The following is a 25,061-nucleotide window of genomic DNA, read 5'->3' on the forward strand; positions in this document are numbered from 1 at the left end:
TTCTTTAACCTACATGAATGAAAAGGAAGATGATTCACCTAGTCTTTACTGGACTACTTGACTACGCGGTGCTTTAAAGATAACAGCAGTTGCGGTGAAGGGGTGGAGCTCCAAGGTGAATTCTCCGCCCCGTGGGCGTGTCACATGCAAATGACGGACATTGCATCCACCTGCCAAGCTGTTTGAGCAGCAGTGAGGGCGAGGGAACGCATGAACTCACAAGTGCGCTTGTCTTTGGGGATATTCCTCGCGCTGAAGAAGAACGCGGAGTTGTCAGTGGCTTTTACGCTTCCATAACGCTTCTTAGACCAATATCAATCGGATTTTATAACAATTGTACCAGATGAAAACTATAATAGATAGGAAACACACCGCGCTCAGGTGCTCACTATAGGACTATACATTCTGGGACATTGACTACAGAGAAACTCAACTGCGTTTCATTGGATTCACTCCTGGACTCAAAGTTTCTTTGGGCAGTTTGGAGCAGTCAGGTAAAACGTATGCATGTATTTTATTTTACGGTAGTTGTGATTTTAACTATAGTTTTTATTATAGTATAGATGTCTGTATGGCCATAGTTTTAATTCAGATATCGTGTTTAAACTGTGGTCACTGTAGTGAAACCTATGTTAATTTGTTTGAAAGCGCATTTGTATAGCACTGATTTTATTACGAGACACTTTTACGCACAAATTGCATTTCTAGATTTATTTGGATTTACTTTTTTTTTAATCACCTGACTGTGTTGTCATAATAAAAAAATCATATTAATCAAATATGGCATAATGAGTGCCGACGTTTAATCGTCTTCATGATTTGTTGTAGGCTTAGGCTATATGATACTGTAACAAAGCATATTTAAGAATAGCGCATATTGTTTGTTGTCACTATTATGATACTTTGTAATACATTTATTCGTGAAAGAAAATGTGCAGGCTCTCTGGAGATGCGCGCAATATCACACAAACACACTGCATACAAACAGATCGCTTAATAGTGTTAATATTTACTTTTTTTTCTTTTCTGTTTTCTACTCCTTATTTTATTCACTTCGCACATCTTCTGTTTTTATTCAGTTCCTTCTGTTCTTCTAACACTGTAGAGTGAATGCGCGCTGGCGCAACATTTACATCTCCATATAAACTAGATGCACAATAGCCACTTTAGTCAATGTAGTGTATTTCCAATTCTCTACTGTGTGGCATGAAATACACTTGAAAAACCAGGGTGCATAGAACATGTGCAGTGCTGTATGGCATGACATGATAACAGCCACAAAATAAGCACTCTGACAATCTAAGAAGAGAAGAGAGAATGATCGTGGTGAAAACAAACAGTATCAAGATCTCTCAGTCAAGAGACTTTATTTAGCTTGTTAACTTGGAACATGTTTCTAGAGAACTGGAATTTACAAGCCAAGTACAGACAGAGTTCATTTTAAGTCCAAGCCAACTTTGTTAAAAGATGCAAGCTTGTTTGTAAATGGGTGCTTAATCACTTTTTATGCTTGATAAAAATTGATCATGCACTTTTGCAATGTGTTATTTTGTTAAAAAATGTTTAGCATTAGAATTACTGAGCTCGATTGTGGAAAGTTTGATTAGTTGCATATGTTTTTCTAATTTTTCATCTAAAGTCATCATGTCATAAAATACTAGATCCATGAAAATAGTTCACGTATGTTTAATAAAGTGCAATAAATACGTTCATAATAGCTGAATACTCTTAATTAATGCAGAATATTTGAAAACCAATCATTTTTAATCTTAGAGATGTATTTAAAAAATAAATTGAAATGAGAAGACTTTAAACTCAATCCCATAAAATTCACTCGTTACTGAATGAAGTGTCTTTGCCGATGTATTTAAAACAGTATTTTTAGGTGTTGTGTATTTGTGAGAATGTGTGTCTGTGTGCACTTGTGTCCATATAATTGTTGTTTAATTTCACTGGCTTGTGTGAGGTAAAGAGGCAGAGAATTTAGATAAACAGCGGGACAGTTAACAAATTGCCTTCAAATAGCTGAGGTTTAAACAGCTGCTTCCAATCATAAACGCTCGGCTCATTTTTTTTGGACGACTCGTCTTCCACCAGCAATACTTTTTAAAACGCGTCAGGTTTACAGCCGTGATGAATGTAAGTACTGTGGGGTTGGTAACGTTGATTCAACTATCTCTGTGCAGAATTAGGGTTTTAAGGTTAATGTCATGTCACCCTTCAGCAACGTGAGCGCGGTCCCTCTATGGGTGGCAGCCTTGTTCTTCTCCATCTGAAAGAGATGGAGTATGTGACGGCACTGAGCTTTGTAAACGTCCTGTGGGGAATATCCCTTTACTGTATGTTTCAAACAAATGTAACCAAAACCCTGTTTTTGGGTGATGTGTTTACTGCACAGGGCCTCCTCTTATAAAAGCACACTGGACCGCGGAGTTAAAACATTTACATTTAAAATTCTCTGGGATGTATATGGGTTAAAGCCTTTCTTGTGACATATTGCGTTTTATGATTAATGGCATGCATTGTAATGTTTAAGTTGTTTTGTGTGTTGTTAAACTGGATTGTGGGGTCTTCGTAAAATGACCAGAAATTAACCAGAATAAATATTTTGTGTTTCTTTTATGAAGTTATTGAAACTGACAATATTGTGTGTTTTTTCAGTGACCTTTGTGAATCGTGTCGGACCTGAACGGATGCACCATGCTGCTGGAGAGTCCTTGGGCAGTCCAGATTCTCCTGGCTCTATGTGTCCTGACATTGGGTATGGAAAATGACCCTCAGAATTCCCCCCGGGTCTATCTCTCCTTCAAAGGTAAGGGCACGCATCTTTCTTTTCGGCTTTTATGAACTGCTCTTCTGTTTTTTGTCTCTGGGCCTGTGGTTTCTGAGGAAGCGTGCAGACGTTCTGGAATATCATTTTCTCACATGGTGCCTTCTGGTTTTCATGATTGAATTTGATGAGTTGGTAAATGAGCGCAGGCGGTGAAATGTTTTGGGTTGGTAAATGTACAGCGTAGACGGATTCTTCAGTTCAGCCGACAACGCTGAATGAGTAGAAACCGTCGGTGCGTCTCTAATGGCTTGCCGTCAAACGTGGGTTTGTTTTAAATCCAGCTGCATCCGCTTTCATTCTTTGTCAGAGTAATTAAAAACACAAACAAGAGATGTAATAACATCATTGCTAACTTTCAACACGGGTCAGAAAAATGTACAGAACATTGAACATGCCTTGTCAGTTATTTCAGTAGTATGTATGTAAGCACATTTCTGAAATAACCAATAGCAGATGAAAAGCAGGAGAGGAAATCATTTCGGATGATCCTTCAGGGACTGATTTCCACAGATATATAGAGTTCACAGTGAATTTTATCCATAAAATACATATTCCAAGTAGGGTTTTGCAGTTAAGTGAGCCTTTTGAAGTCTGTGGTTCATAATACAACAATAGTTGACTAGTTCCAGTCCACTAGTTTGGGAAAGAAGTATGTAAATTTAAGGGTTTAAATCACTCATGCGAATTACAAAGCCTGATCGTGCCTTGGCCTCTATTATACAAATTTTTAATGGCGAAGCAAAAACTCGACGTATGAACCAATATAATTATAGAGCAACGTCACTGTATAGAGTCATAATATGCGAAGTTCGGAAACCTTTTATTTTATGTATCATTTTTAAGTGTGTCCAATAAGACAGGCAATAGAGTCTAGAGTTAGATTGTCTAGATCAGCCATGCACATCAATGTGCCGCGGGTCTACACTGCTGGAGATCAGATCTGCGATTAGTTGTTTGAGATCAGGGAGCAGGATATAGGTCTGTTTGCCAAGCTCTGACCAGAATGCACTTGTGGACTTAATTACGGAGACTGGGGCCGTTTGTATTCAAGGCTCTTTTCGCTTTAATCAAGATGGATTTAACACTCCACTGAGCATGTTTGTAGATCCAGTCATTTTTGAAGGATTTAGAAAATTTGGTCTCTCATTTGGTGCTGTGAGACGCTAGAACCCATGTCTGTGTACGCCCATTATACGGCTCGCAGTCTTTGATTAGAGATTGTGGCACATTTCTACAATAGCGTATCAATACGACCACAAACAAGACTCATGCCAAAAGTTCTATATTTGTCATCGACTTGAAAGCACATGGTCACTGTTTTTTTTTTGTGTATTGGGAAAAATAATGGCATACAGGTTTGGAGAAAGATGAGAGTGAAAACCTGATGATCAGAATTTTTGAATTGGGGTTATCTACTTTTTAGTCCGAGGGTCTGTATTTATGGTTGTGTTTGTCAGGAAAAGCTGATGCATTGCTTGCTTGCCCGTTTTTGTGCTGTTAGGTTGGTCGCAGCAGTTTGGGTTTTGCAGCCGCAGAGCTCCTGAGCCAATCACACATTTGGGTCTTTTAATTGGTTTGGAGAGCGAGCGCAAACCTCATCATAAGACAGCACCTGCCGTCCACCCAAAGTGCAGGCCAACTGTTTTCCATTCATAACGCCTCACAGAACAAACAGGAATGTGCTAATTAATGTCAAAACCTCACCCGGTACCAGACGTATAAACCTCTCGTCTCATCTGAGCTCGGTCCAAACACATTATATGATCATTTAACCACTTTCTTCGACTTCCATAATCTTCCGAAGTTTTCACGATGTAAAACCCAACCCCTCTGTGTAAGTCGTCTCAGTACATGAACTGGTTTTAAAGAAGTTATCACCTTTAGGTTTGGTTTCCACTTTACAATGCTATAATTTAAGACATTTGTGACTCAAACACAAGGCCAAACTGAGCCGATTTTAAGTCGTTAAGTTGATATGTTTGCAGTTGTAACAAGAGGTTCGCGTCCGACAGTCTACGATGCCGTTCCAAATCGATTTGCTCCGTCAACCCACTTTAGGGGTCAGGAGTTGTGACCCCCCCACACGAATGGGGCTCACTTTTCTAGTAAAGCAGTTTTAACCCACTCGGAGAGTAAATCGAAAACATCTTAATTGTTCTTTGAGCTTCACAACTTCCTTCCCCCTCGTTGTGCACGCTCCCCAGGGCAAACTTCCCATGATGCCAATGGGGAGGGCGTCCAAACCAGAGGCAGATGTGTGGTACCTTTTCCATATCAGGTTTAGGAGAAATCCAATCCTGTTTGGTCTGGTGTACAAATGGATTAGCATGGTGAGCGAAGTGACACTGATTCGGTGACGATCAATTTTCAGGCGATTGCATCCAGACGACCAGACATCCGTTTTTGTTTGTGCTATATGCACGGGTTCATTTTGAAGCAAGTGGGGGTTATCGTCTACAATTTCAACAAAAGGACAAAAACTTGTCCGATGCGAATCAAGGCGGTTTAAGTGTGTGATTTATCCTAATGAAACCAATTCCTCACCATTGCACGCATCACAAAGGTGAGACTGAAAGGTGAACCGGCATGCACAATTGATTTAAAGCCATAGGAATCTCTGTCGCCAGCCAACCTCCAGGGGGTTATCGCCCCCTTTTACTGCACACACACTCGTACACCCCACAGAGTGTTTGGTCTGGTGTTACCCCCTCATGCTGGTTCAAAGTCAATATTGGTGTTTGCCTAACAGTTGCCAAGACGGTGATCAGTATAAGTCTAGTTCAGGATAGGGTTAAAGAGAAGACACGTTCTTGAGGAGATGGGCGGCACCTTTGATTTCGCTCCGTTGTGCTGCAATACAAGGGCTCAAAGTTTACTTCATAGCCAACAAAGCTTTTAATGACATGAAATATGCTTGCTGTTCAGGTTTGGGGTCAAGGAGGATGTTATTTGGGAGGAAACATTTCCTTCTTGTGAAGATTGTCATTTTGTTTCAACCAAAAAATTGTCATAATTTCTTCAGCCTCTTGTCAAACTTATATAACTTTCTTCTGCAGAACACAAAGTAAATTTTGAAGAAAGAGGGTAACCGAACAGCGACTATCCCTTTAAGTCTGTATATGGTTTTCCTTGATCTTATTAGTGCATTGATTTAAATAGACACTATGAACATTACTATATATTTGTATGTCTTTTCTTTTCTTATTCCAGTAACTTACTTTGTATTCCTGCATTAACAGACTTCAGTTTTGTCCATCAAATTCTGTGAAATAACTGAAACCAGTCAGCCCAATGCCACAGCTTGTTTTTGCTTATTCGGTTAACCTCTGTATCCTCAACGTGTGGCGCTCGTATTTGCGCGCTTACACTTTTAATTTCTTAAAATAGCAGCGGTGGGTTTTGAGGCGTGAGGTTTTGGCCAGAGCACTCTTGAACATTACACGTCCCATTGCCATTTACAGCCAATACTGCAATAACAAATATAGACAAAATACAGTATAATTGATGTGCTCAGCCCATTACCCGTATGTATGCCAGCCAGGAAAACCACACTTTTATGACGAAAAACATAACCGCATATGGACAGTTTATAGGCAAGTGAGAATATGGAATACCCAACCAAACAACTGTCGCTTGCCTTTAAAAGCAGCCGTTTCTACATTTGACTCTTGAAAAAGCGACGGCAAACGTCCAATTGGACAGTGATCACTTTTGTCCTTCAAATAAGTGTCGAGCGACATCTGATCCTTGCAAACTATTCTGCGTTGTCATGTTAAATCAGGTCATTTGAAATGAAGTCAGTTGAGGATGATTTGTTCTCCAGGTCTTAAAGTATCCGCTTTTCAGAAGAGGAACACTGGACTTATTGTGTTTGGGAAGGTAAAGATCGCTCAGACCCGAGTTTGCGAGCAGATCGCAAGAAGGGATCTGTAGCGGATGAATAGACAGATGCACTATAAGAAGAAAAGAGATGGAGATTCTTCTAAATGGCTAAATCATTTCCTCCAAGGCTCTTTGGGTTTCAGGACGCTCAGATCCACTTAAAGGGCCTTTGGCATTCAAAACAGGGAGAGCATTCACCCCGCGAGGGTGTTTCTGCCCTTCACACGCAAAATGGGCCAGGTCATAGTCCTGGTATTAAAATAGCTGCTCTTGGTAAAGATAAGTAGCACGAACTTGCTGGCCCGTAAACAGGAAGAGTCCTTCCGAAGACCTTGAGTTGGTTCACAGGATCTAACAATAAAGCAGTTGGTTGATGATTTAAAAGTTGAATCAGTATTTTTATAAAACGTCTGAAAATGCTTTTAAACAATGGCTGGCGTTCTGAGAATTGAATAAAATAATAGTTTGTCACTAATTTGACACCCTCGCGAAAGCCACTTCACCGCTGCAGAGGAGGAATACGTTTTTTTCCCTCGTTTTGACTCACAGTCTCTGTAGTGTATCCGATCGCACCAGTCGACGTGATTCAGTAATCTAAAGTGATATGATGATGAGCTCAGGGTTCCCACAGATCTCGGCTGTAATCCCTGCAGCTGCATTGTAATGCTTCCCGTTTGAATCTCATCAGTCTGCGCTCGGACACAACAGCAGCTGGACCTTTAAAACCCCTCACAAACCAGAGCATGCACCGCGAGCGCTTGGAGTGAGGTCAGTGGATTATCACGCCCTTTCACATGAGCTTCAGGTCAGCAGGTTCAACTCAAGTGGAGAGAGAGAGAAAAGAGGGAGATCTGCCTGTTGTGTGACGCAGGAATTGTGGGATATGACATGTGGCTGTGCATCTGCATTTTAGATGTCACATGGGTGGTCCTAGTTTCGTTTTGGGATGTGGATTGTGCGCATGGGTCTGTTTGAGGGTTCCACAGCAGTTACTGATGGTCTGTTCACACACTTTAGAGGTTAATGTGTATGTGATTGTGAGCACCTGGAGAGAATAAAATCAGTATTTCCTTCTCATACTCTCCACAGATTCTCGCATGCTGAAGTGTTTATTACTGATGAGGGAACAGAAATTGTAGGTGACTGTCAACTAAATTTATACAACAGTTTATTCCAGTCCTCTAGTCTGATGTGTTTCAAAACTTTGGATAATTTTTGCTTTACAGCAGTAAGAATATGGACTTGCTGTGTGTGACTTTCTCTCTTTGTCTCCTCGCATCTGATGTGTTGATGGGGGATTCTCAGGAAGGTTGAATATTCAGAATTCTTGAGGTGGCAGCAGGGCACACTTGCAGCTCTCACAGGAAGAGTGGTGTTTGGTTTAATGTGGTGTCTGTTCAGGACTCTCACTTGTGTGCTTCTGGGGGTTTTGGGTTTCGCTGTTGTTCTGAGCTCAGTTGTTTCTCAGCAGAAGACTCGGAAATGCCATCCTACACTACTTTTTGCTGTTCCATCTGTTCTCTTTGTGAATAAAATGTTGTATTGGCCATTGAGTTTGCAAATATAAGTAGCATAATTCTCATGAATACAGAGAGGAATGTTTCCATAGCATATATCGGATGAGAAGATAATGAAGATGTTAATTGTCATCAGTTAAAATTCTCAATAAAATGTTAATGATACTAAAGGTAGCCTTAATATTTTGATGTAAGTTGTTGTTTATTTTAAAGTGAACTGTGATTTAGATAAAACCAGATTACTGGATTATACAGTAGTTGTGTAAAGAGGTCTAGGAAACCTAAGCAAATACTCTGCAAATATCTGCATGTGGCTCTGAATTCAACCGTACACGGAGTATATTTAGATTTAATGCTAATGTTCTCTGGATTAAAGTGTCGGATAGAACGATGGTCTTTTTGGATTAAGAGTGTGTGACTGACAGGTGTTGTGCGTGTTTGTGTGGAAAATAGCCGAGACTGCTCCGTGGGGGGTGAGCGGTGATTTTAGCAAGAGTTAATTGGGTCTTGACCAGGCCATTGGCTAACAGCCACCATTGGACTGGCCATCAGTTTCAGTATCTGCGGAGGTGAATATAAATTCAACATTATTTACTTCTAAATTGCAATTTAAAGCAAATGGAATTCTAAAACAGATTTTTTAACCATTTTTCTTATTGATAAACTGTAAGAGAATGTAAAGTTACCAGGCAGGAAGGAATAAAGATGCTTAACAATTTCATAGAAGAACATTTTTGTTTTTATTTTCGAAAAAAAAAAGCGTAAGGAAGAAATGTTTATTTTAAGTACTATTTTATTGAAACAAAAATGATACTCCTTTGGCATTTTTAAGAATGTACATCTGGGATGGCATAATAATTTTATTTCCCCCTGATCTATTTCTTCAAGTCACTAGATATGGCTCGGGTTTTAGTGGAAGTCAATGGCTATTTTTGGCCCTTATTTTCTGAAAAGCATTAAAATTGAATCTTCGAATGCTTAGAAACAGCACAGCGATATTCACTCAATTGTGTGCTTGGATTTTTCACATCTGTTGAGATTGTACTCTAGATATGAACCGCATCAAAATGTTTTTAAATGCCTAAAAAATCATTCAATAACATCTAGGTGATAAAAAATATCACATGTGAACTGTCGAGCAGAACATATGATATTATAAGTTCTTCAACACAACCCAGTTGGCGAGTCTGTTTTCCCTGAGCAGTGCCGTAAGTTCCTTCGTAAATACCCTCCAGAGATGATGTGGAGAGGGTCTGACCCCTCCGTGGGTTGGGGTCGAGAGCGGGTCTATTTAATGAGCTCAACATCATTAATCAGTGAAGTGTCAGTCATTTATCAATGCTTTCACTAGATCTGTCTATCTTCATTACTCACTTTGTAACTTTGAATTGTAATGATGACATAGTCATCTATAATTCGTTCACAATTTCAAATGTTCTTTAACCCTCTTCCTTCCTTAACATGCTCCTTCAATTTCAACCAAGGATGTTTGAGATGACACAACGTTTGTAAAGTGTCCACCAAAGAGGAACTCATCATCTGCTCCTTCTTCAAGAGTCTTTGATGCCCTCATTGAGATGCTGATTTGCGTTCTTCGGTCGCCCGACACTGCGTGTTTTTCGGGTGGGTGGCAATTGTCATGGAAGGAGATGAGCTCTCATCTGCTCTTATTGAAGCCGTGCCAGGCCCTCCCTCTCTACCATTAACCCTCCACCCACATCCCACCCCTCTTCCTGGTGGGAAAGGGTGTAGGTTTGGCTTTGTGACCACAATAACTGTTCAAGTTCCCTGTGGGCTGTGGAATTGGCCTGGAGGGGGGGGGGGGCGTGTTGTGGTCCTTGGGGTGCGAAAGGTAGAATTGGAAGGGGCGGAGCAGATCATTTCCCTTGTTGTGGTGGTTGATGTTGTTGTTTTTGTCGTTCGTCTTCCCCCCGCACTCCATTCCATAAGGCGGGCGGGTGAGCGGGCGTGAGTGGGAAGAGGGCATTTGTGTGGGTTCATCGTTCCATTCACAACAATTCATTCACGTTCTGGGAGACCTGGGGGTGGGCTTGTGACTGGCACTGGGCCATTATTTTGCCATCAATGAGTGCCACACAACACACACACACACACACTTTGATGAACACAATAAGCGTATGTATATAAAGAACACAGAATTTGGCTTTATATGGACATTGGTAATGAATGTGAGTGTATAATCCAAGTTAAGGGATTCACACAAAAATAAAAATGATGACATCATTTATTTCGCCCTTGTGTTGTTAAACCTGTTTTCCTTACTTCCTTTAGTTAAAACACAAAAGAAGATATTTCAAGAAATGTCTGAGTGGTTTTGTGTTTGTACAATGAAAGTCAATAGGAGTTTTGTTTACCAATGTTCTTCAAAATATCTTCTTTTGTGTTCTGCAAAAGAAAGAAAGTCATACAGCGTGTGCATGAAATACAGTTTAAAGGAATTCTTTAGAAAGGTCCAGTATCTACACATTTAAGTCCCTCAAATGCTAATCTTGCATGTGCGTGTTTGTTTACCCACTCCTCTGACATCAAAGTGAATGCCGCTCTCTAGGTAAACGCACTTGATTCTGCATCCCATTCACACGAGCCCGTCTCCCCCCGAGCAAGGTGCACTGCACCGCAGGACCCGTCAATGGAGCTCCTTTGTTTTGTAAATATATAAGCCCAGGGGAGGTTTTGCGGCATAAAGTCTCTGTTTAACTTCTTAACTCGACCACTTGTCGCCTCGCTTAGCGTCTGAATGGCTGTTAATGAATACTTTATTGCCACTTTGCCACATGCATCACAGCGACTTTGTTTAATTTCTCTATCCCAGCGCCCCGTGGCGTTTCCCAGAGAAGAGGGGAAACGGCGCATTTGCATGTCCTTTTTTGTGGAAAAGACAAACGTGGGTTGAGTGCAAGAGAGAAGACGCCAATAGACTCGCATGCACGCAGAGAGAGAGGGCTGTGTGCACAGAAGGGGGCAGGAGTTTGATTTGCACGCCCTCTGAGTGTGTCCGCTCCCAGTGCTGCGGTTTGTGTTTGTGCGGTTGTCCAGGATGGGGATACAGTCGGTGTCAGATTTCCCCCTAGACCCAAAGGTTGATGCCTCAGTTTTCTTCGCGTCCCGTTTGGACATGTTTAGAATTTATCTTCCACACAGTATGTTCTCGAGCTGCCGAACGGACATGAGGTCTTGACTCTTGGGTGCTGTGAAGCAAGTGTATAATCAGGCTGAGCTCCAGATGTGTGCGCAAGCCATCGTTTTTATACTAGCTTTTATCAAGAACACGTCCTGACTTAGAGGGATTGCGTTTGTGCGAACGTGTGAGCGTGTGACTGTTGCCACGGGATTGTGAATGTCATCACCCACTTCTTTTGGTTTATTTTCTGTTTGAAATGAGTAATAACGGCATCAATTAGCAGGTTGAACAGCTGGAGTGATGATGGTGGGCTGTTTAAACACGCCAACGCTTTCAGAAAGACTTTTTCCGTCATTACTTACATGTTGCATCAAGTTCAAGGGTTTCAGTTATGTCCTCATGTTTGGAGAAATGCGAGACCCATTGCAACATTTCAGCTCCCCAGAGAGAAATAATTTTGTCAACTGGTTCTAGCCACAGTAGATACATTGACTACACATACTTTATCTTTTCTTTATGAAAATCTCATTTAGTGTTAACTCGATAAATAACTACACTTGTTTTATTTATACATGCAGTGTATACACGGTGTCATCGGACACATGCACCTGGCCTGATGTTAACTTCCAAACTGTGTTTGGTTATCGGTCTGGCTAGAGTCTAGTAAAATAACAATTTATTTTATATGAATATTAATTTATTTACATTTATGCATTTAGCACACGCTTTTATCCAAAGCGACCTATATTGCATTATCCTATACATTTGTTTCTAAGTATGTGCAATTCTCATTGGATCGAACCCACGACTTGGCGTTGTTTGCGCCATGCTCTTACCACTGAGCTACTGGAAAGCTAAGCCAATTTTTATAAATGTTTTGTATATTAATTGTATTCAATTAAATTAGAACTACTCAACAGCTATTAATTCTTTGCGGAGATCTACCAGAAGTTAAGTTGGGCAAACATAACATATGTTGTTGTTGCTGAAACCATCTACACTGCACATCAGTGTTGGGTGTAACTAGTTACCGTAATTTAATTACTTTCCCCTTGAAGAAGTAAAGTAAGGGATTACTCTTATTTTGTATTTAATTTAATTACAGTTACTTCTGATGTAATTTAACTAAATACAATACTGGAAATGACATCAAAATTATAATTCTAACTGTAAAATGAATGCTTTAATGTATCCTTCTCACATTTGTATACTTTGGTCAGTTAATAAGAATAATTAATGTAGTTATATATTATTTATTTGAATGAATTAAATAAGCCGTTTAATTTCTTTCCTTGAATCAATTCTAATCAAGGTTGATATATAAAGTAATAAGTAAATAAATAATTTTTGGAGAGAGTAATTTGTACAGGACCTAATAACACTATTGAATATGTAATTAGTAACTAGTAATTCATTACTTTTTGAGATTAATTTACCCAACACTGCTGCACATCCACATGTATATGCACAAACTTGCACTATCACATTTGTATTTTTTTCAAAGTTATATTTATAGAGTAGATTTTCTTGCTTATTGCTTTGTCACATTGTGCCTGCTTGGACTCCAATGTAATTGAGATTGCTAGAACAAAACGATTGTAATGTTCATAACACATAGAGGCAAAAGAGCTGTAATTGATTGTAACTAATTAGCAGATCAGGGATGAGCAGAGATTAAACAGATAATGACACTCCAGGGGAAATGATGTCAGAGAAACTCCTTTAAAGGTCATGGTTTGTTCTCGTGGGTTTGTGTCGTGTTGGTTTGCTGTATCTGGTTAAGGCTTAGATTTAGATTAGATCATGTTTATAAATGTTCAATGTGATCTGTCGGATAGATAATGTTCAAATTATAGGCAATGTCAGCTCATTCAAGTATTTTGATACTTGATTTCTTAAGCTCAGGTTGTAGAGCGATGTGTTTGCTTTGGATAAATTCATCTGCTGCCGATAAAAAGTGAAGGATGCATACGGTGAATTTTTTATATCATGTTTTTCCATGGAAATCTCTTACCTGAAGCAGTAAACTGCTCTGTGATCAGGGCACATTTGGGCAGCATGTAGCCCCCTCAAGGTCATGTGCCAGATGGGTGGAAAAACTAACAAATGACTTGAAGCTGTGAAGCTGGCATAAGCCGAGCTCTTCTAACAGCCGAGAGAAAACGTTGACAAGCTTCGTCTGCTCTGAGTTATGGCATTTCATTAGATTTCAGGAAAAATCCCCAATCCTGTGGCCGATCCGCTTTAGCCGAGGTCCTCACCCTGCTGTACTCCATCTGACAGAAGTGATTGCACATGGAAACTCCAAGTGCAGCTGGATGGATCACCTATGCTGTGGTTGTTACAATCCGATGTTAACATATGTCCAGCTGTGTGAACTGTATAATGTGCATCACATCACATGTGACTGTCAGACCGAGCGTGAGAGGCCACAGAAAGGAGCGGAAAGTGTGATGTTTTTAAAACTTGTCAATTTAGGTTTGTGCGTTTCTTAGGATTCATTGTGCTTTTCTCAGAAGGTGAGTGTTTTATTTCCAGTCACGCTTTTTAATGGATCGGCCGTACGCTGAAAGGGAGGTTGGTTTTGGAATAGACTTGTGGTTCTGGAGGAGATCTTTTCCCACTTGGAGGCCGACTTGATTTGGAGTTCACACATTTCTTGTTTTGATTTAAACAAAAGCTGTTTTCTTCCATACTTGGTATGATCACGCTTTTAATTGATATGATTGAATATCTTCAAGATATGCAAGCATTTAAAATGCAATAATGAAGGAGAGACCGGAAGTGCTTCTGGACCAGTTTTTAAATCTTAAGAAGTTGTCTACAAGGTATTTTATCTAAAAATAGCCTTTACAAATACAAAAGAAAATGTGGATATAGTTATATCAGTAATTTCTCACATCTTCAGGAGAATAAGTGGACGCTTCATAACAGATTTTATAAATCCTAAACCTTGAACTCATCTTTAAAAACAGTGTTAAATAGAGAAATTTTCTTGGATTGTAAAATCGTTTTTTGGTTAAAACCATCAAGAAATCGACCTTGATTTAATTGATTAAATTCACTGACAAAACGGTGTGAAGTTTTGCTGTCACGTGTTTGGAGAAATGTAAACTTTATATTGTATAAATGCTAAAGCAAATGAAAGTTTAAAGATGTTCAGCCAAAAGCTCTTTTCAATCCATAATCTTGAGCCCGCAGTGAATCCACGGAGGATTAAATTACCGCTTAATCCCTTTAATGAAATGCTTTGTGCTGTAATCTCCTGAACAAGATCTCGGAGGCCGATATCATTCCCCTCTCTCTAATGTACCACCCAGGTCTGTGTGTATGAAGCACGAGTGTGTCAGTGCACGGCAGCAGCCGTGATCTCTTCATTCAAGTCCTCGGACCAAAAATGTCTCCTTTTTAGGTCTTTCATTGCATATCGCAGAGTTAATGTTATGGCTAGGTTGTATTTGATCTGTATACAGAAGTGTCATAATGGCACATTTGAGCTCTCTTAGAAAAGCTTGAATTTAGGATTCATAGCCAACATCCACAAACTCGATCTGTTAAGGCAAGCCTTAATTCTCTCGCTCATTTGTAAAACTCACTTTTAAAGCAGCCGATTCATGTGTTTTCATGACACCTTGGACGAGTAGGGCCAATTGAATTTTACAGGTGAAATTCATATGTGAAATCCTTCCATGTTAAAGTATTTCAACATAACTGAATGCCTCAGGGGACCATTTGGTTTCAACTTTAATTTTAGTTTTACAACTGCTCTGTAATACATCCTGCAAAGTACGAGAAGGTTTTTACATACAATCGCTTTTTTCTTCAAGCTATAGTTCCCAGTATATTATCTTAATACAGATCTTATCCCTTAACACAATTCATAAATGCACATATTTTTTATTTTGACCGAACTTTTTTGTGCCTCGTTGTCTCTTTATTCATTTCTTGGTGCTCTAAAAGAGAGATTTTCTTTTGCTGTGCTTTCCATTGGCGAAGAGTTTGCCCGAGGAAGCAGATTAACGTCTTGCTGCGGGGAGTTTTCAGACGTGCTCGGCTTTTGACTCGTCTTGCTTAATTGCCGAAGCAATTAAAATGTTTTCTGTTGAACATCATGGGGTGGCGCCTCTCTCGCTCCCTCTTTCCCTCCCTCTGTCTTTATTCCACCCTCTCTTTCTCTCCCGACTTCTCTCGTTCTCTTTTTCTGCGTTGTAGCTCACAGTTATCTCTGAAAGAGCTGGATAGGAAAACAACAAACATCATTGGCTCTTACCCAAATCAGATTAGCATATTACCCAGCCGTCAGTGAAACTTCCACTGCACTGCTATCTTGACTGATGGATGTAGCCAAGATGTTAACATGAAAAGAGTAAGACAGATTACAAGTCGATGCGGCTGGCGGCTTTTCTGATATCGCCTTAGATCATCACTTTGAAGGTTTCAGGTTTACCGCACACAGAGTTTCTCTTCGTTCTTGATCATGTCAATATTTATCAAGGATCATAACCCCAATTTCATAATTGTTTTGATTTTTGATGCTACAAAGTTCGACAGCAGTCAGAAATTACCTTGACATGGCCTCTTTTTATTAGCGTTGTGATGGAAATTTTTATGAGGGTCTCAGTGTTTTGTTGTCAAAACCGAGCCAACAATAACAAGCCATATTAATGGCTAACACAGCGACGGTAGGTATTTGTTCACTTTGGCACTGTGTGGGAATTTCATTAATCTCGTTCCATGAACAAGAGGGCATGCTCAATGGAGCCGGTTCCGCTTATTTTATGCTTAATTCTCAAAAACCTGAAGCCCACAAAAGAGTGTGAGAAAGAGGGAGGTTCTTCTTCACTTGATCTTGCTGAACCGTGACCAGAGATCCAGATAGAGAGATCGTCGCCTCCAACATTTCCAAACGACTCTAATTTTCCCCTCCGCTGGATCTCAATGGGCTTTGGAGAATCTTACCCATAGGTACTTCATTATATTCATTATATATATAGTACACGTTTAATTGAAAGTCTTTGACTTTTTTACCACATATTGCCTTGTTTATTGTTTCTATGAGTGGCAGATGTTCGAAAACCACACTAAGGGGAGTCTATAGATTAAAATATGAGACAGGAACCCTGGACATGGTTGAATTTCAATATTTTCTTGTTAACCGAGACGCTAACTTGAAACGTTCTCTCAACCTTACGGCTGGCAACCTGACTGCTAGGGTTGAAAGGTCAACAGTAAGGTCACGGTTTAGGATGTCCTGCCTGCCCGTCAAGAATGATTGGGCGTTTCATCTGTCAGTCGTGTCAGTGGAATGAGCTCTGACAGGTTCGAGGCTTTGTGGAGGTTGAAATGGCCGGTAGGGGAGAGATGGGAGAGATACACTAGCTCTTTAAATGGTGTTAATTGTGTGGACTTTTAGTCTTTTCACTCACTGTTTATCTTTCACCTTAAACGTGCAAGACTTGAGCCTCAGGTTTGTTTTGGGATGTCTGACAGGGCCAACCATGGTTAAGTGTTTCTGGGTGTATTTAGTTGAGTTCAGTTGAATGGGTTTTGTTGACATTTTACTGTGTTTAAAAGTGAAGTTAAATATAAGAGAATGTATGACTGAATCATGTTTCCTCTGACTAATGATGGTTTTCTAATAAAGTTGATTATGAATTTGAATGAATGAATGTATTTTGGTCGTTAATATTTTTGCTGGATTGTCGACCGACATTTGTATCTCATATGACTCCTTTTATTTCAAAAATTCTTTTTACTTAGTTGCAAAAATATTTCCTTTATTTCAGTGTCAAATTTTGCTTGCAGTATTATTTTGAATGCATTTTTTAAACCGACAAAAAAATCCTTGTTTATTTATATATGCCACTAAGTACATGTTTTATATAAGTGTGTTTCATATTCATATTCATAGAAATATATATTATTTACATTATTTATCTTTATATTTTTATATTTGTATTTATAATTATATATTTATGTTCATATATAATGTCATCCATTAAACCTTTTTTCATCTTTTAAACAAGCAGAGAATAATTTTTGTTCAGCTCAGTGTATTTGTAGAGTTTATTTGCAACACCGGATAACTCTGTTTTTAAAATATAAAAAAAATCTTGTTTTTTATGTGTTATGTTTATTTTAATAGCTGTATTTCAGTTATCACTTAAAAAACAACCCAACTGCAGTTTATTGAAATTACTTGGAATGTACAATAAAATACATGAATATTAAACATTTTTCAAAATTGCGTTATCGGTTTTTCCAATAAGAGCCTATTTTATCCATATGCTGATATATAATCTATTCTCTTTAGGACAACCTCCTGAGTATTATCTGACTATCTTAAAAAAATGTCATGCGTTTTGGTTCTTGTGAGCCCACACTTCCTGTGTTGTAATGAATCCTGGTAGCAACGAGTCTCCAAAACCATAATTTCATATGGACACCTCCCCCTCCATGTTCTACCGGTCCTGTTTTTCATAACTACCAACTACTCCCATTGCACCTTGGGTTAAAGATTACATATGTGCATGCACTTTAAGAAGGCAGTGTTGACTTATTCTTTTGTTATTAATTGGAAGTGGGAGGTCAGCGGCAGGCTGAACTTAATGACTGATACGGAGAATGGATGGTTGGGATTTGGATGATAAAAGCAGGGGAGGGAAGGTTTACACCAATGCTCGGCACTGAGAAGTTATGAGGCCTGGTTAATCCTGACAGACCTTTGATGATGGATGAGACCTTTCTCTTCTCAGCTCTCTCCTTTCAAGAGAACAGGCCAGTAAGTGCACTATGTTGGGAGACATGGAGCTCAGTAGATATCTTAATATCACTCTAGTGTTTGAAAGTAGCAGACAAGCAACTTTTTCAATACGGAGTGTGAATCTCATTACACCGTTATTTTTCCTGTGTTAAACTAAAGGCAACATAATAATAGAAGCCTCAAAGTTGTCTTTCGATTTGTTTGGCTCTTGTTAATGCGCCTGCAGTGATAGCGGCCCAGTGCATTCTGGGTGATTCTTTGTTATCTCGAGGTAAAGTTGAAGATGGAGCCTGTTTGTCTATAGCAGACAGCAGTATAAGGAGATGTGTATTGCGGGCTTGCTGCTATTATTGTAAATGTGCTGTGGATGAGGTTGGACAGCTTGTGACCCTCCCTGTCTCCTGTCATAACGCATCACTGTGATAACCCAATGACCCTACTTTCACTGAAAGCCAATGGGGTCGTATATCTCAAATTAAATGGCAGACTCACAGAGTCCTGTGGGTTGAGGTCATTTTGTCGAGTTTATCCAACAACATTGGATCTCATTCGGTAACACACGTGTACAACTGTTCTTACCGACTTGGACAAAAAGGGTCTCAGTCAAAATTTCCACAAGGTGTGCGCACATAAAGTTTCCCTTGTTTTAAAGTTGATGGATGTAGTTTATTCTAAATGAGGGAGTGCATGTTGGTCAATTTACATGCATAAATCATGCCGAAACCATATGTTTAAAATTGCAATCTGCAACTTTTCCCCCCTTATATAGCCATGTGTTACTTTCTCGAAACGTGTAGTTAACATAAACTTCTTTGCCATATTAAACAATTTTTTATTTCATACTCTTTATATTTTTTATTTATTATAGGGTCACTGAGCCCTTATTTCAGTTGTGGCCCTAACTTGAATTACAATCGTCTTGTATGTATGTTAACATTTATGGATGTCATCGCATCCAGAATAAAGTTTGTTTACATAAAAAGGCCTATATGTCTGTGACACGCACACGCACACACAAACGTGTATATATATTTAGGAAATACTTATTGATGTTTATTAATATTTACCAATAATAAAATAGACATAACCATTTATTAATTTATTATATGTACATGTATTAATATGCACCGTACACAGGCATATATTTTGTAAACACAAACGCTGGATGCGACAGCCCAAATATCATTGTGTAATATGTCTATTTAAAATGCATTTTTGTTTCTAAATAAATCTCAATGACTATTTCACCGCTGATGCCCTAGTAACGGTCTAGCTGAGAAAAGCTTGTCTATGAAATTCACTGTTTTGTGTAACGCTCCCTTAAAGCGATATAAACCCCCTCAATGATGCTGTGGCATTGCAATGAGGAAAATCGATAGTAGTTCTTAGTTTCTGGATGAGAAGGTTAGTGAGTTCACCGTGTCCTGTTTAGGCTCTGGGGCTTGTATTGATAAATCAAAAGATGTCATGAATTAGTTTTTCACATCATCGATTAAAGCAGCTTTTAGAAAGCTGGATTGACTCTGGAAGCACCCAGCTGGAATCAAAGAACAGGAGAGTGATTTGTGGCCCTCTGTAAAGACTGCTTGGCTGTTATTTGACAGAAAACAAATGAAGCTTTATGTCTGTAAGGAATGAATCACCTGCATTAGTGCCACACAGCTGCACATTACTGTACTTTCATTCAACGCCCGTTTAATATAGTTTTATAAAAGTTTATAAACATAACATTGCTCATTACTTATTGTACACTACATTTAATGTTTGCCGAACTGATGGTGACTAAGAGAAAATGTCAAATGTTCAACTAATCTTGAAATGCGCTGTTTTCACAATGTTTCTCTGCCTGGTATACTGATGGCATCACATCGTTTCTTAGCCGCCGAAGTATTTGTTCAACACTCTGTCTTGAAGCTGGCGAGGCCTGGGTTGTAAATCATATGATTGGTACCTTCCATGCCATGTCTGATTGCACCGTTACATCATTCGCCTCCAGTACTGTAAACTATTCATAGGGCTGAATTTTCCTTACCTGTAATTTAAATGGTTCTCTTTCGTCTCTCCCGTCCCTCAATGTGAGCGTTTAATTCATTCTCTCTGATTATAATTGAGTTTCACAGTTGGACGAGATTCAAGCTTCTTTTTCCCATGTGTGTCGGAAATGGAGAACAACTTGTCAAAGACTGTATATGAGAGTGACAGCATTAGGCTAAGGTTGTACAGTCTCGTGAGGAGTAAACTTTTAAATGTAGCATTTTTTTTTTGTATGTAACTTTGTAGCCACTCCATTGGCTATTTGGCATATTTGACATAAAACTCTTTAGATTAGAATGCTTCTATGAAAATCCTGGTGCATATATAGAAATATTTACAATCCAATACACTAAAGTTGCAACCTATGAAAAAGATAATAAGCTGCAAATGCATTTCTTTGCTTTCTTATAGCCAAAGGTAAATTTCCTCTATGTTTGCTAAATTTTCATGTCCATTGTGTAGTTGTGATGTATATAGTTAGTGCTCTAATACATATTTTTAATACATTCCCTTTGTGATTTTCATGTCTTTGTAAACCTGCATAGTTTTTTCCATTTAAAGTTAATTTTGATAAATATTTTTCTAGTAAATGAAACTGGATGAGCAACGGAGTTGTTTAAATAACATGATGATCTTTTTCCATCTACAGTCCCCATTCATTTCAATACATAGATAATAAAATAAACAAAAAACTCGTATTCATTTTTATAAAAAAGTGATATTTTTAGGACATGAAGCAAAAAATGATTTATACTATAAAATAATGTATTTGTTAAAATAGGCGAATGGATTTAATAATAGTTTTGAATTGTATTTAGCGTTTATTTACTTGCATCAGTCAAAATTTTTCTTGAAAATTAACACAAGCAAGGCACGAGTCTTGTGAACCCGTAGCTGGTCAAGAGAGGCCTCGTGGTCATTGTGACACCTGTCTGTTCAACTCTTGTCAAAGTCAGTTCTCTCCGGCCGAGACGGAGCCCGTCCTGAATGGGTTAACCATCTGTCCTTACTATTCCCACGGGAGCGAGCGTCTATGTGCTGCCGGGTGAACGTTGCACCAAAACTCAATGCTGTTTGTTTGCGGCTAATCGCCTTGCTCATAGATGAGCGCTCGCGTAAAGCAAGGGAAATGCGGCAGGGCGAAATAGATGAGTGTTGACATAAGCCTGAGAAAACCAACGCTCAATCCTAATCCCACTTCCTTCCTGTCTGGCCTGGGAAACGGAACATATGCAACCACGGACGTAACCAAAGCGTTTGCCAAATGCAACACAGCCGTTGGCTCTTTCTCGCACAGGTCTTTTCTGATTGGCTCCTCCGTGTCTTATACATTGGATGTTGTGAAAAGAGTGTGTCGAGAGAGCCCGTTCTATATGTAAACTTTTCCGCTTACAAAAGCCACAGCCAGCCATACAGGCTCTTCAGGTCCCATAGGTTGGGGCAACAAACACTGAGCCAGCGCTATAGAGGCTTCGCAGTGGGCGGTGTGGTTGGAGGATAAAACTCTCTCACAATGGCTGCTGTCAGTTTTTGCATTCCATTCCGTGCCTCAGAGGATGTGGGGAACAATTCCTCACCCACCTCTGCCGCGCTGTGACCCCTGACCTCTGTTATGATAGCCCGGCAGTCTGCAGCTCTCACCAGGGTGTTCGTGTTCCCATCGTCTTGAGGGCCACTAAAGATCACCTTCCTGGATGTCCAGGACTGTAAATTATCCGAAGACATGTCTGAGGATACAGACAGGAGCTCTTGCGGAAAATCTGCTTGTGTCAGACATTCAGCACTGTGTGTCTCCATTCCCTGCTGCTGATAAAGTGTTTTTTTCCTGTTTCCTAGAGGCTTCTGTGGTAATTTATAGGGTGCATTGTTTTCATCTTATAGGTGATGCAGCATTTTTGCCTCTTTTCGACTATGGTGTTGACATCATCTGTTTTTTTACATAAGCTTCAATGGAGACTCAAACCGGCCCCTCGACTCTCGTGTCACACCGAAATGATATTAGTGCCTCATATTGGACACCTTGATGGAAAAAGGACATCAAATTAAATCAAACCCCTTTCTCAGATTTTTGCTTTGGGAGTTTGAGGCTATACCCATCCAGACCAATCTTCACAACTCTGTTCTTTAATAATAACAAATCTCAGTGAAGCATGCAGGATGGTTTTTGCTGAATTCAAACGTCTCTCTGCTCCAGGCCAAGACAAACATCTTCATACTGATATGGTGGTGTTGGGGTTTTGGGAATAAGTACATGAAGGATGGCCTGAAATCTCAGATGACCAAATAACATCCTAGAAGTACTCTAGCGATGACTGGCTTCATTAGGATTTAAATCTTTTTGCGGTCTGAACGTTGTCAGCTGCAATAAGGAATTTTATTTGTTTAAATATGGAGCTCTAATTCAAAATAACAGATTCTATAAAGGCAGTTTTTTTATATTCTAATATATTTATGTCTTATTTGTTATATCAATCATTTTTGCTTTGAAAGCTGTCTTTAGCAACAAAGCAACTGAAACATTGACATTTAAAGGAATAGTTCGCCAAAAAATGTCATGTGCTCACCCTCCAGTTGTTATAAACCTGTTGACAATTCTTCGTTGTGCTTAACACAAATAAGCATAATTTAATCAAAGTTTGTAATTAAGCTGTTTTAGGTCACCATTAGTCTCGGCCTCAGACGTCACGCCCACGATTCGTAGGCTGAACGTCTGATGCGTATGGACACTTTTCTGGAAACTCTTCAGCACGTTGGAAGTCAACATCTGATTGGTTGAATTTCATAGGATTTCCATGGGTCTCGCGTTCTTTAATGGTCCACCTGGAAACAACAAAGCCTTATGATCTAAGATGTAAGCTGTCGTGTTTACAACGGTTGCCATGAGAATTCATCACGATCGATAAAAAAACAGTAAATTCTTAAAAGTATGCAAAGTTCATGGCATAAACTTAATAATCATTGCTGTTTCTGTTAACTTTTGACATGTTCGTAAATGTACATCGGTCTGTTACTGCGGGGACATTTCCACGCCTCTAAACATGAGCCAGCACAAAAAGTAACATGATTGGTTGCTTTACCTGTCAGTCATATCTTTCTAAAGAAAGCGGCAATAAGTCTTGCTGCGCGAGAGTAGGTCACCATTGACTCCCATAGTAGGACAAAAGAATAAAATGGGAGTCAATGGTGACCCAAAACTGGTTAGTTGCAAACTTTCATTAAAATACCTTTATTTGTGTTCAACGCAATTTTGGTAACAACGGCAGAATATGCAATCTATGACAACATTTTTGGATGAACTGCTCCTTTATTCTTTTAACTAGATAACAAAACGGTGATTTTGCACCTTTCATTGATTTAAATGATGTTGTCAAATTTTAAGCATTTTATTACATTTCTCTAAACATTGTGATTTTTACAGGTTAATGAATCTTCTTAATGTGTTTTTTACTGTAACAAAATGTATCGTAGTGAGCAAAATTGTTGTAGATTCACAGAATCTGCTTTTCCTTCTGCTTAAAAAGATGTAATCTGTAAATGCTTGGCAGTTGTTGTGCATTTTTGGATCTAGTTCCCCTTGAGTGTTCAATCTTCTTTAAATCCTACTTCATTTTTTACTATTGTAACTTGACAAGCAGTGATATAAATCAATACATATGCTGCAATGTAAATTTTTATGTTTTTTAATATAATTAAAAGATTCTTGCTTGATCTTGTAGATGAAAACTTTGCATGCACATTGAAATTTGTATTCTCTGTTCATCTTATTTTCCTCAATAAACCTCATTTGTGATTCTTGAAGCGATGCCAATTTGCCTCGCAATCTCTGCTTCCTGGTTCCGCTCAGATCAGGGCCAGCGACCCTGACCCTGGGGCTAATCCCGGATTAATGTGGAGCTCCTCGTGACCTCTGAGGCCTGCTGCTGTAGGTCTGATGTATTTACATTGGCAGCGTTGTAGGGAATGCGTGTTACACTGAGATTAAGAATGAGAGAGTCGGATGACTGGTCTTGCTTCGTGGCTCAGTTTTTGCAGAATATATCAAACGAAATCCAAATTAAAAAAATCTAAGATTTTTGTGCTCCGTAATATTATGTCGATCATAAAGATGGGGGGGCTCTTCTTAGTATACACCTGATGCCCGGACAGCTGTGGCAGCCCACCCTCCCGGGGTCAGGGCACGAGAGGGCGGCGTGTGAGAGGCCGACGCCCGAGATTGATTGCTGTTGAGAGAATGCTTGTTAATAAAACATGTCTGTGGTGATAGAGAGCTGTGTTTTTACAGATGTCTCTGATTTAGAACAAGCCGTCCCTCATTCTCTTTCATCACAATTCTGACCATCTTAACATATACTGCACGCCGTGACAGAAAGCTATCTGCCGTTTATTGACATTAAGGCTTTTCGTGTAGGAAATGGGTTTTCCATCAGATGTTCAGTTTTTAAACACAACTGAGATTATATTGAAATCATCTGTCGTTCATTTCACCTTCAATATGAGACCGGAAGCAGTGGTTTGAATTAAGGTCGTTGTAAATTAGTTTTTGTCCTGAAAGCAAGTTCTTCTAAATACAGTATGTAGCTTAAAAAAGATTTCTGGCATTTCTAGGTGCATCACAGTGACAGCTGTGGTCTCTTGTCATGCAAAACTGTGTTATGATTGTTCTTGGTGCAAGAATCCTTTGTTAACATCATAAGACTTCAGGGAAAAATGCAATTGCTGCAAAAGTGTGGAATATTGACCCTTTAATCTTCAGCAAGAACATGAATATGAATCAAAACTTTGCTCATAAATTATTTTCTTGAAGGGTTTTGGTCTATTCCACTGTTTTTGTCTTTCAGTGGCTCTCCGCTGCGATTTAACAAGTCCAAGCTAAACAGCAAAAGAAAGCCA

General features: G+C 39.3%; 1 protein-coding gene across 1 annotated transcript in view; it reads left to right on the top strand.

Moving 5' to 3' along the window:
* Positions 1-205: 205 nt before the first annotated feature.
* sema3fb (sema domain, immunoglobulin domain (Ig), short basic domain, secreted, (semaphorin) 3Fb) overlaps positions 206-25,061 on the top strand; it is a 49,926-nt gene continuing 25,070 nt past the window's right edge. Inside the window, exons 1-2 of the mRNA XM_056734866.1 lie at positions 206-494; positions 2,662-2,812. Coding sequence (XP_056590844.1) covers positions 2,701-2,812 — 112 coding nt within the window. The 5' untranslated portion in view covers positions 206-494; positions 2,662-2,700. The remainder of the gene's footprint in view (positions 495-2,661; positions 2,813-25,061) is intronic.

The sequence above is a fragment of the Triplophysa dalaica genome, chromosome 21 (assembly GCF_015846415.1).
Source record: "Triplophysa dalaica isolate WHDGS20190420 chromosome 21, ASM1584641v1, whole genome shotgun sequence".
NCBI lineage: Eukaryota > Metazoa > Chordata > Actinopteri > Cypriniformes > Nemacheilidae > Triplophysa > Triplophysa dalaica.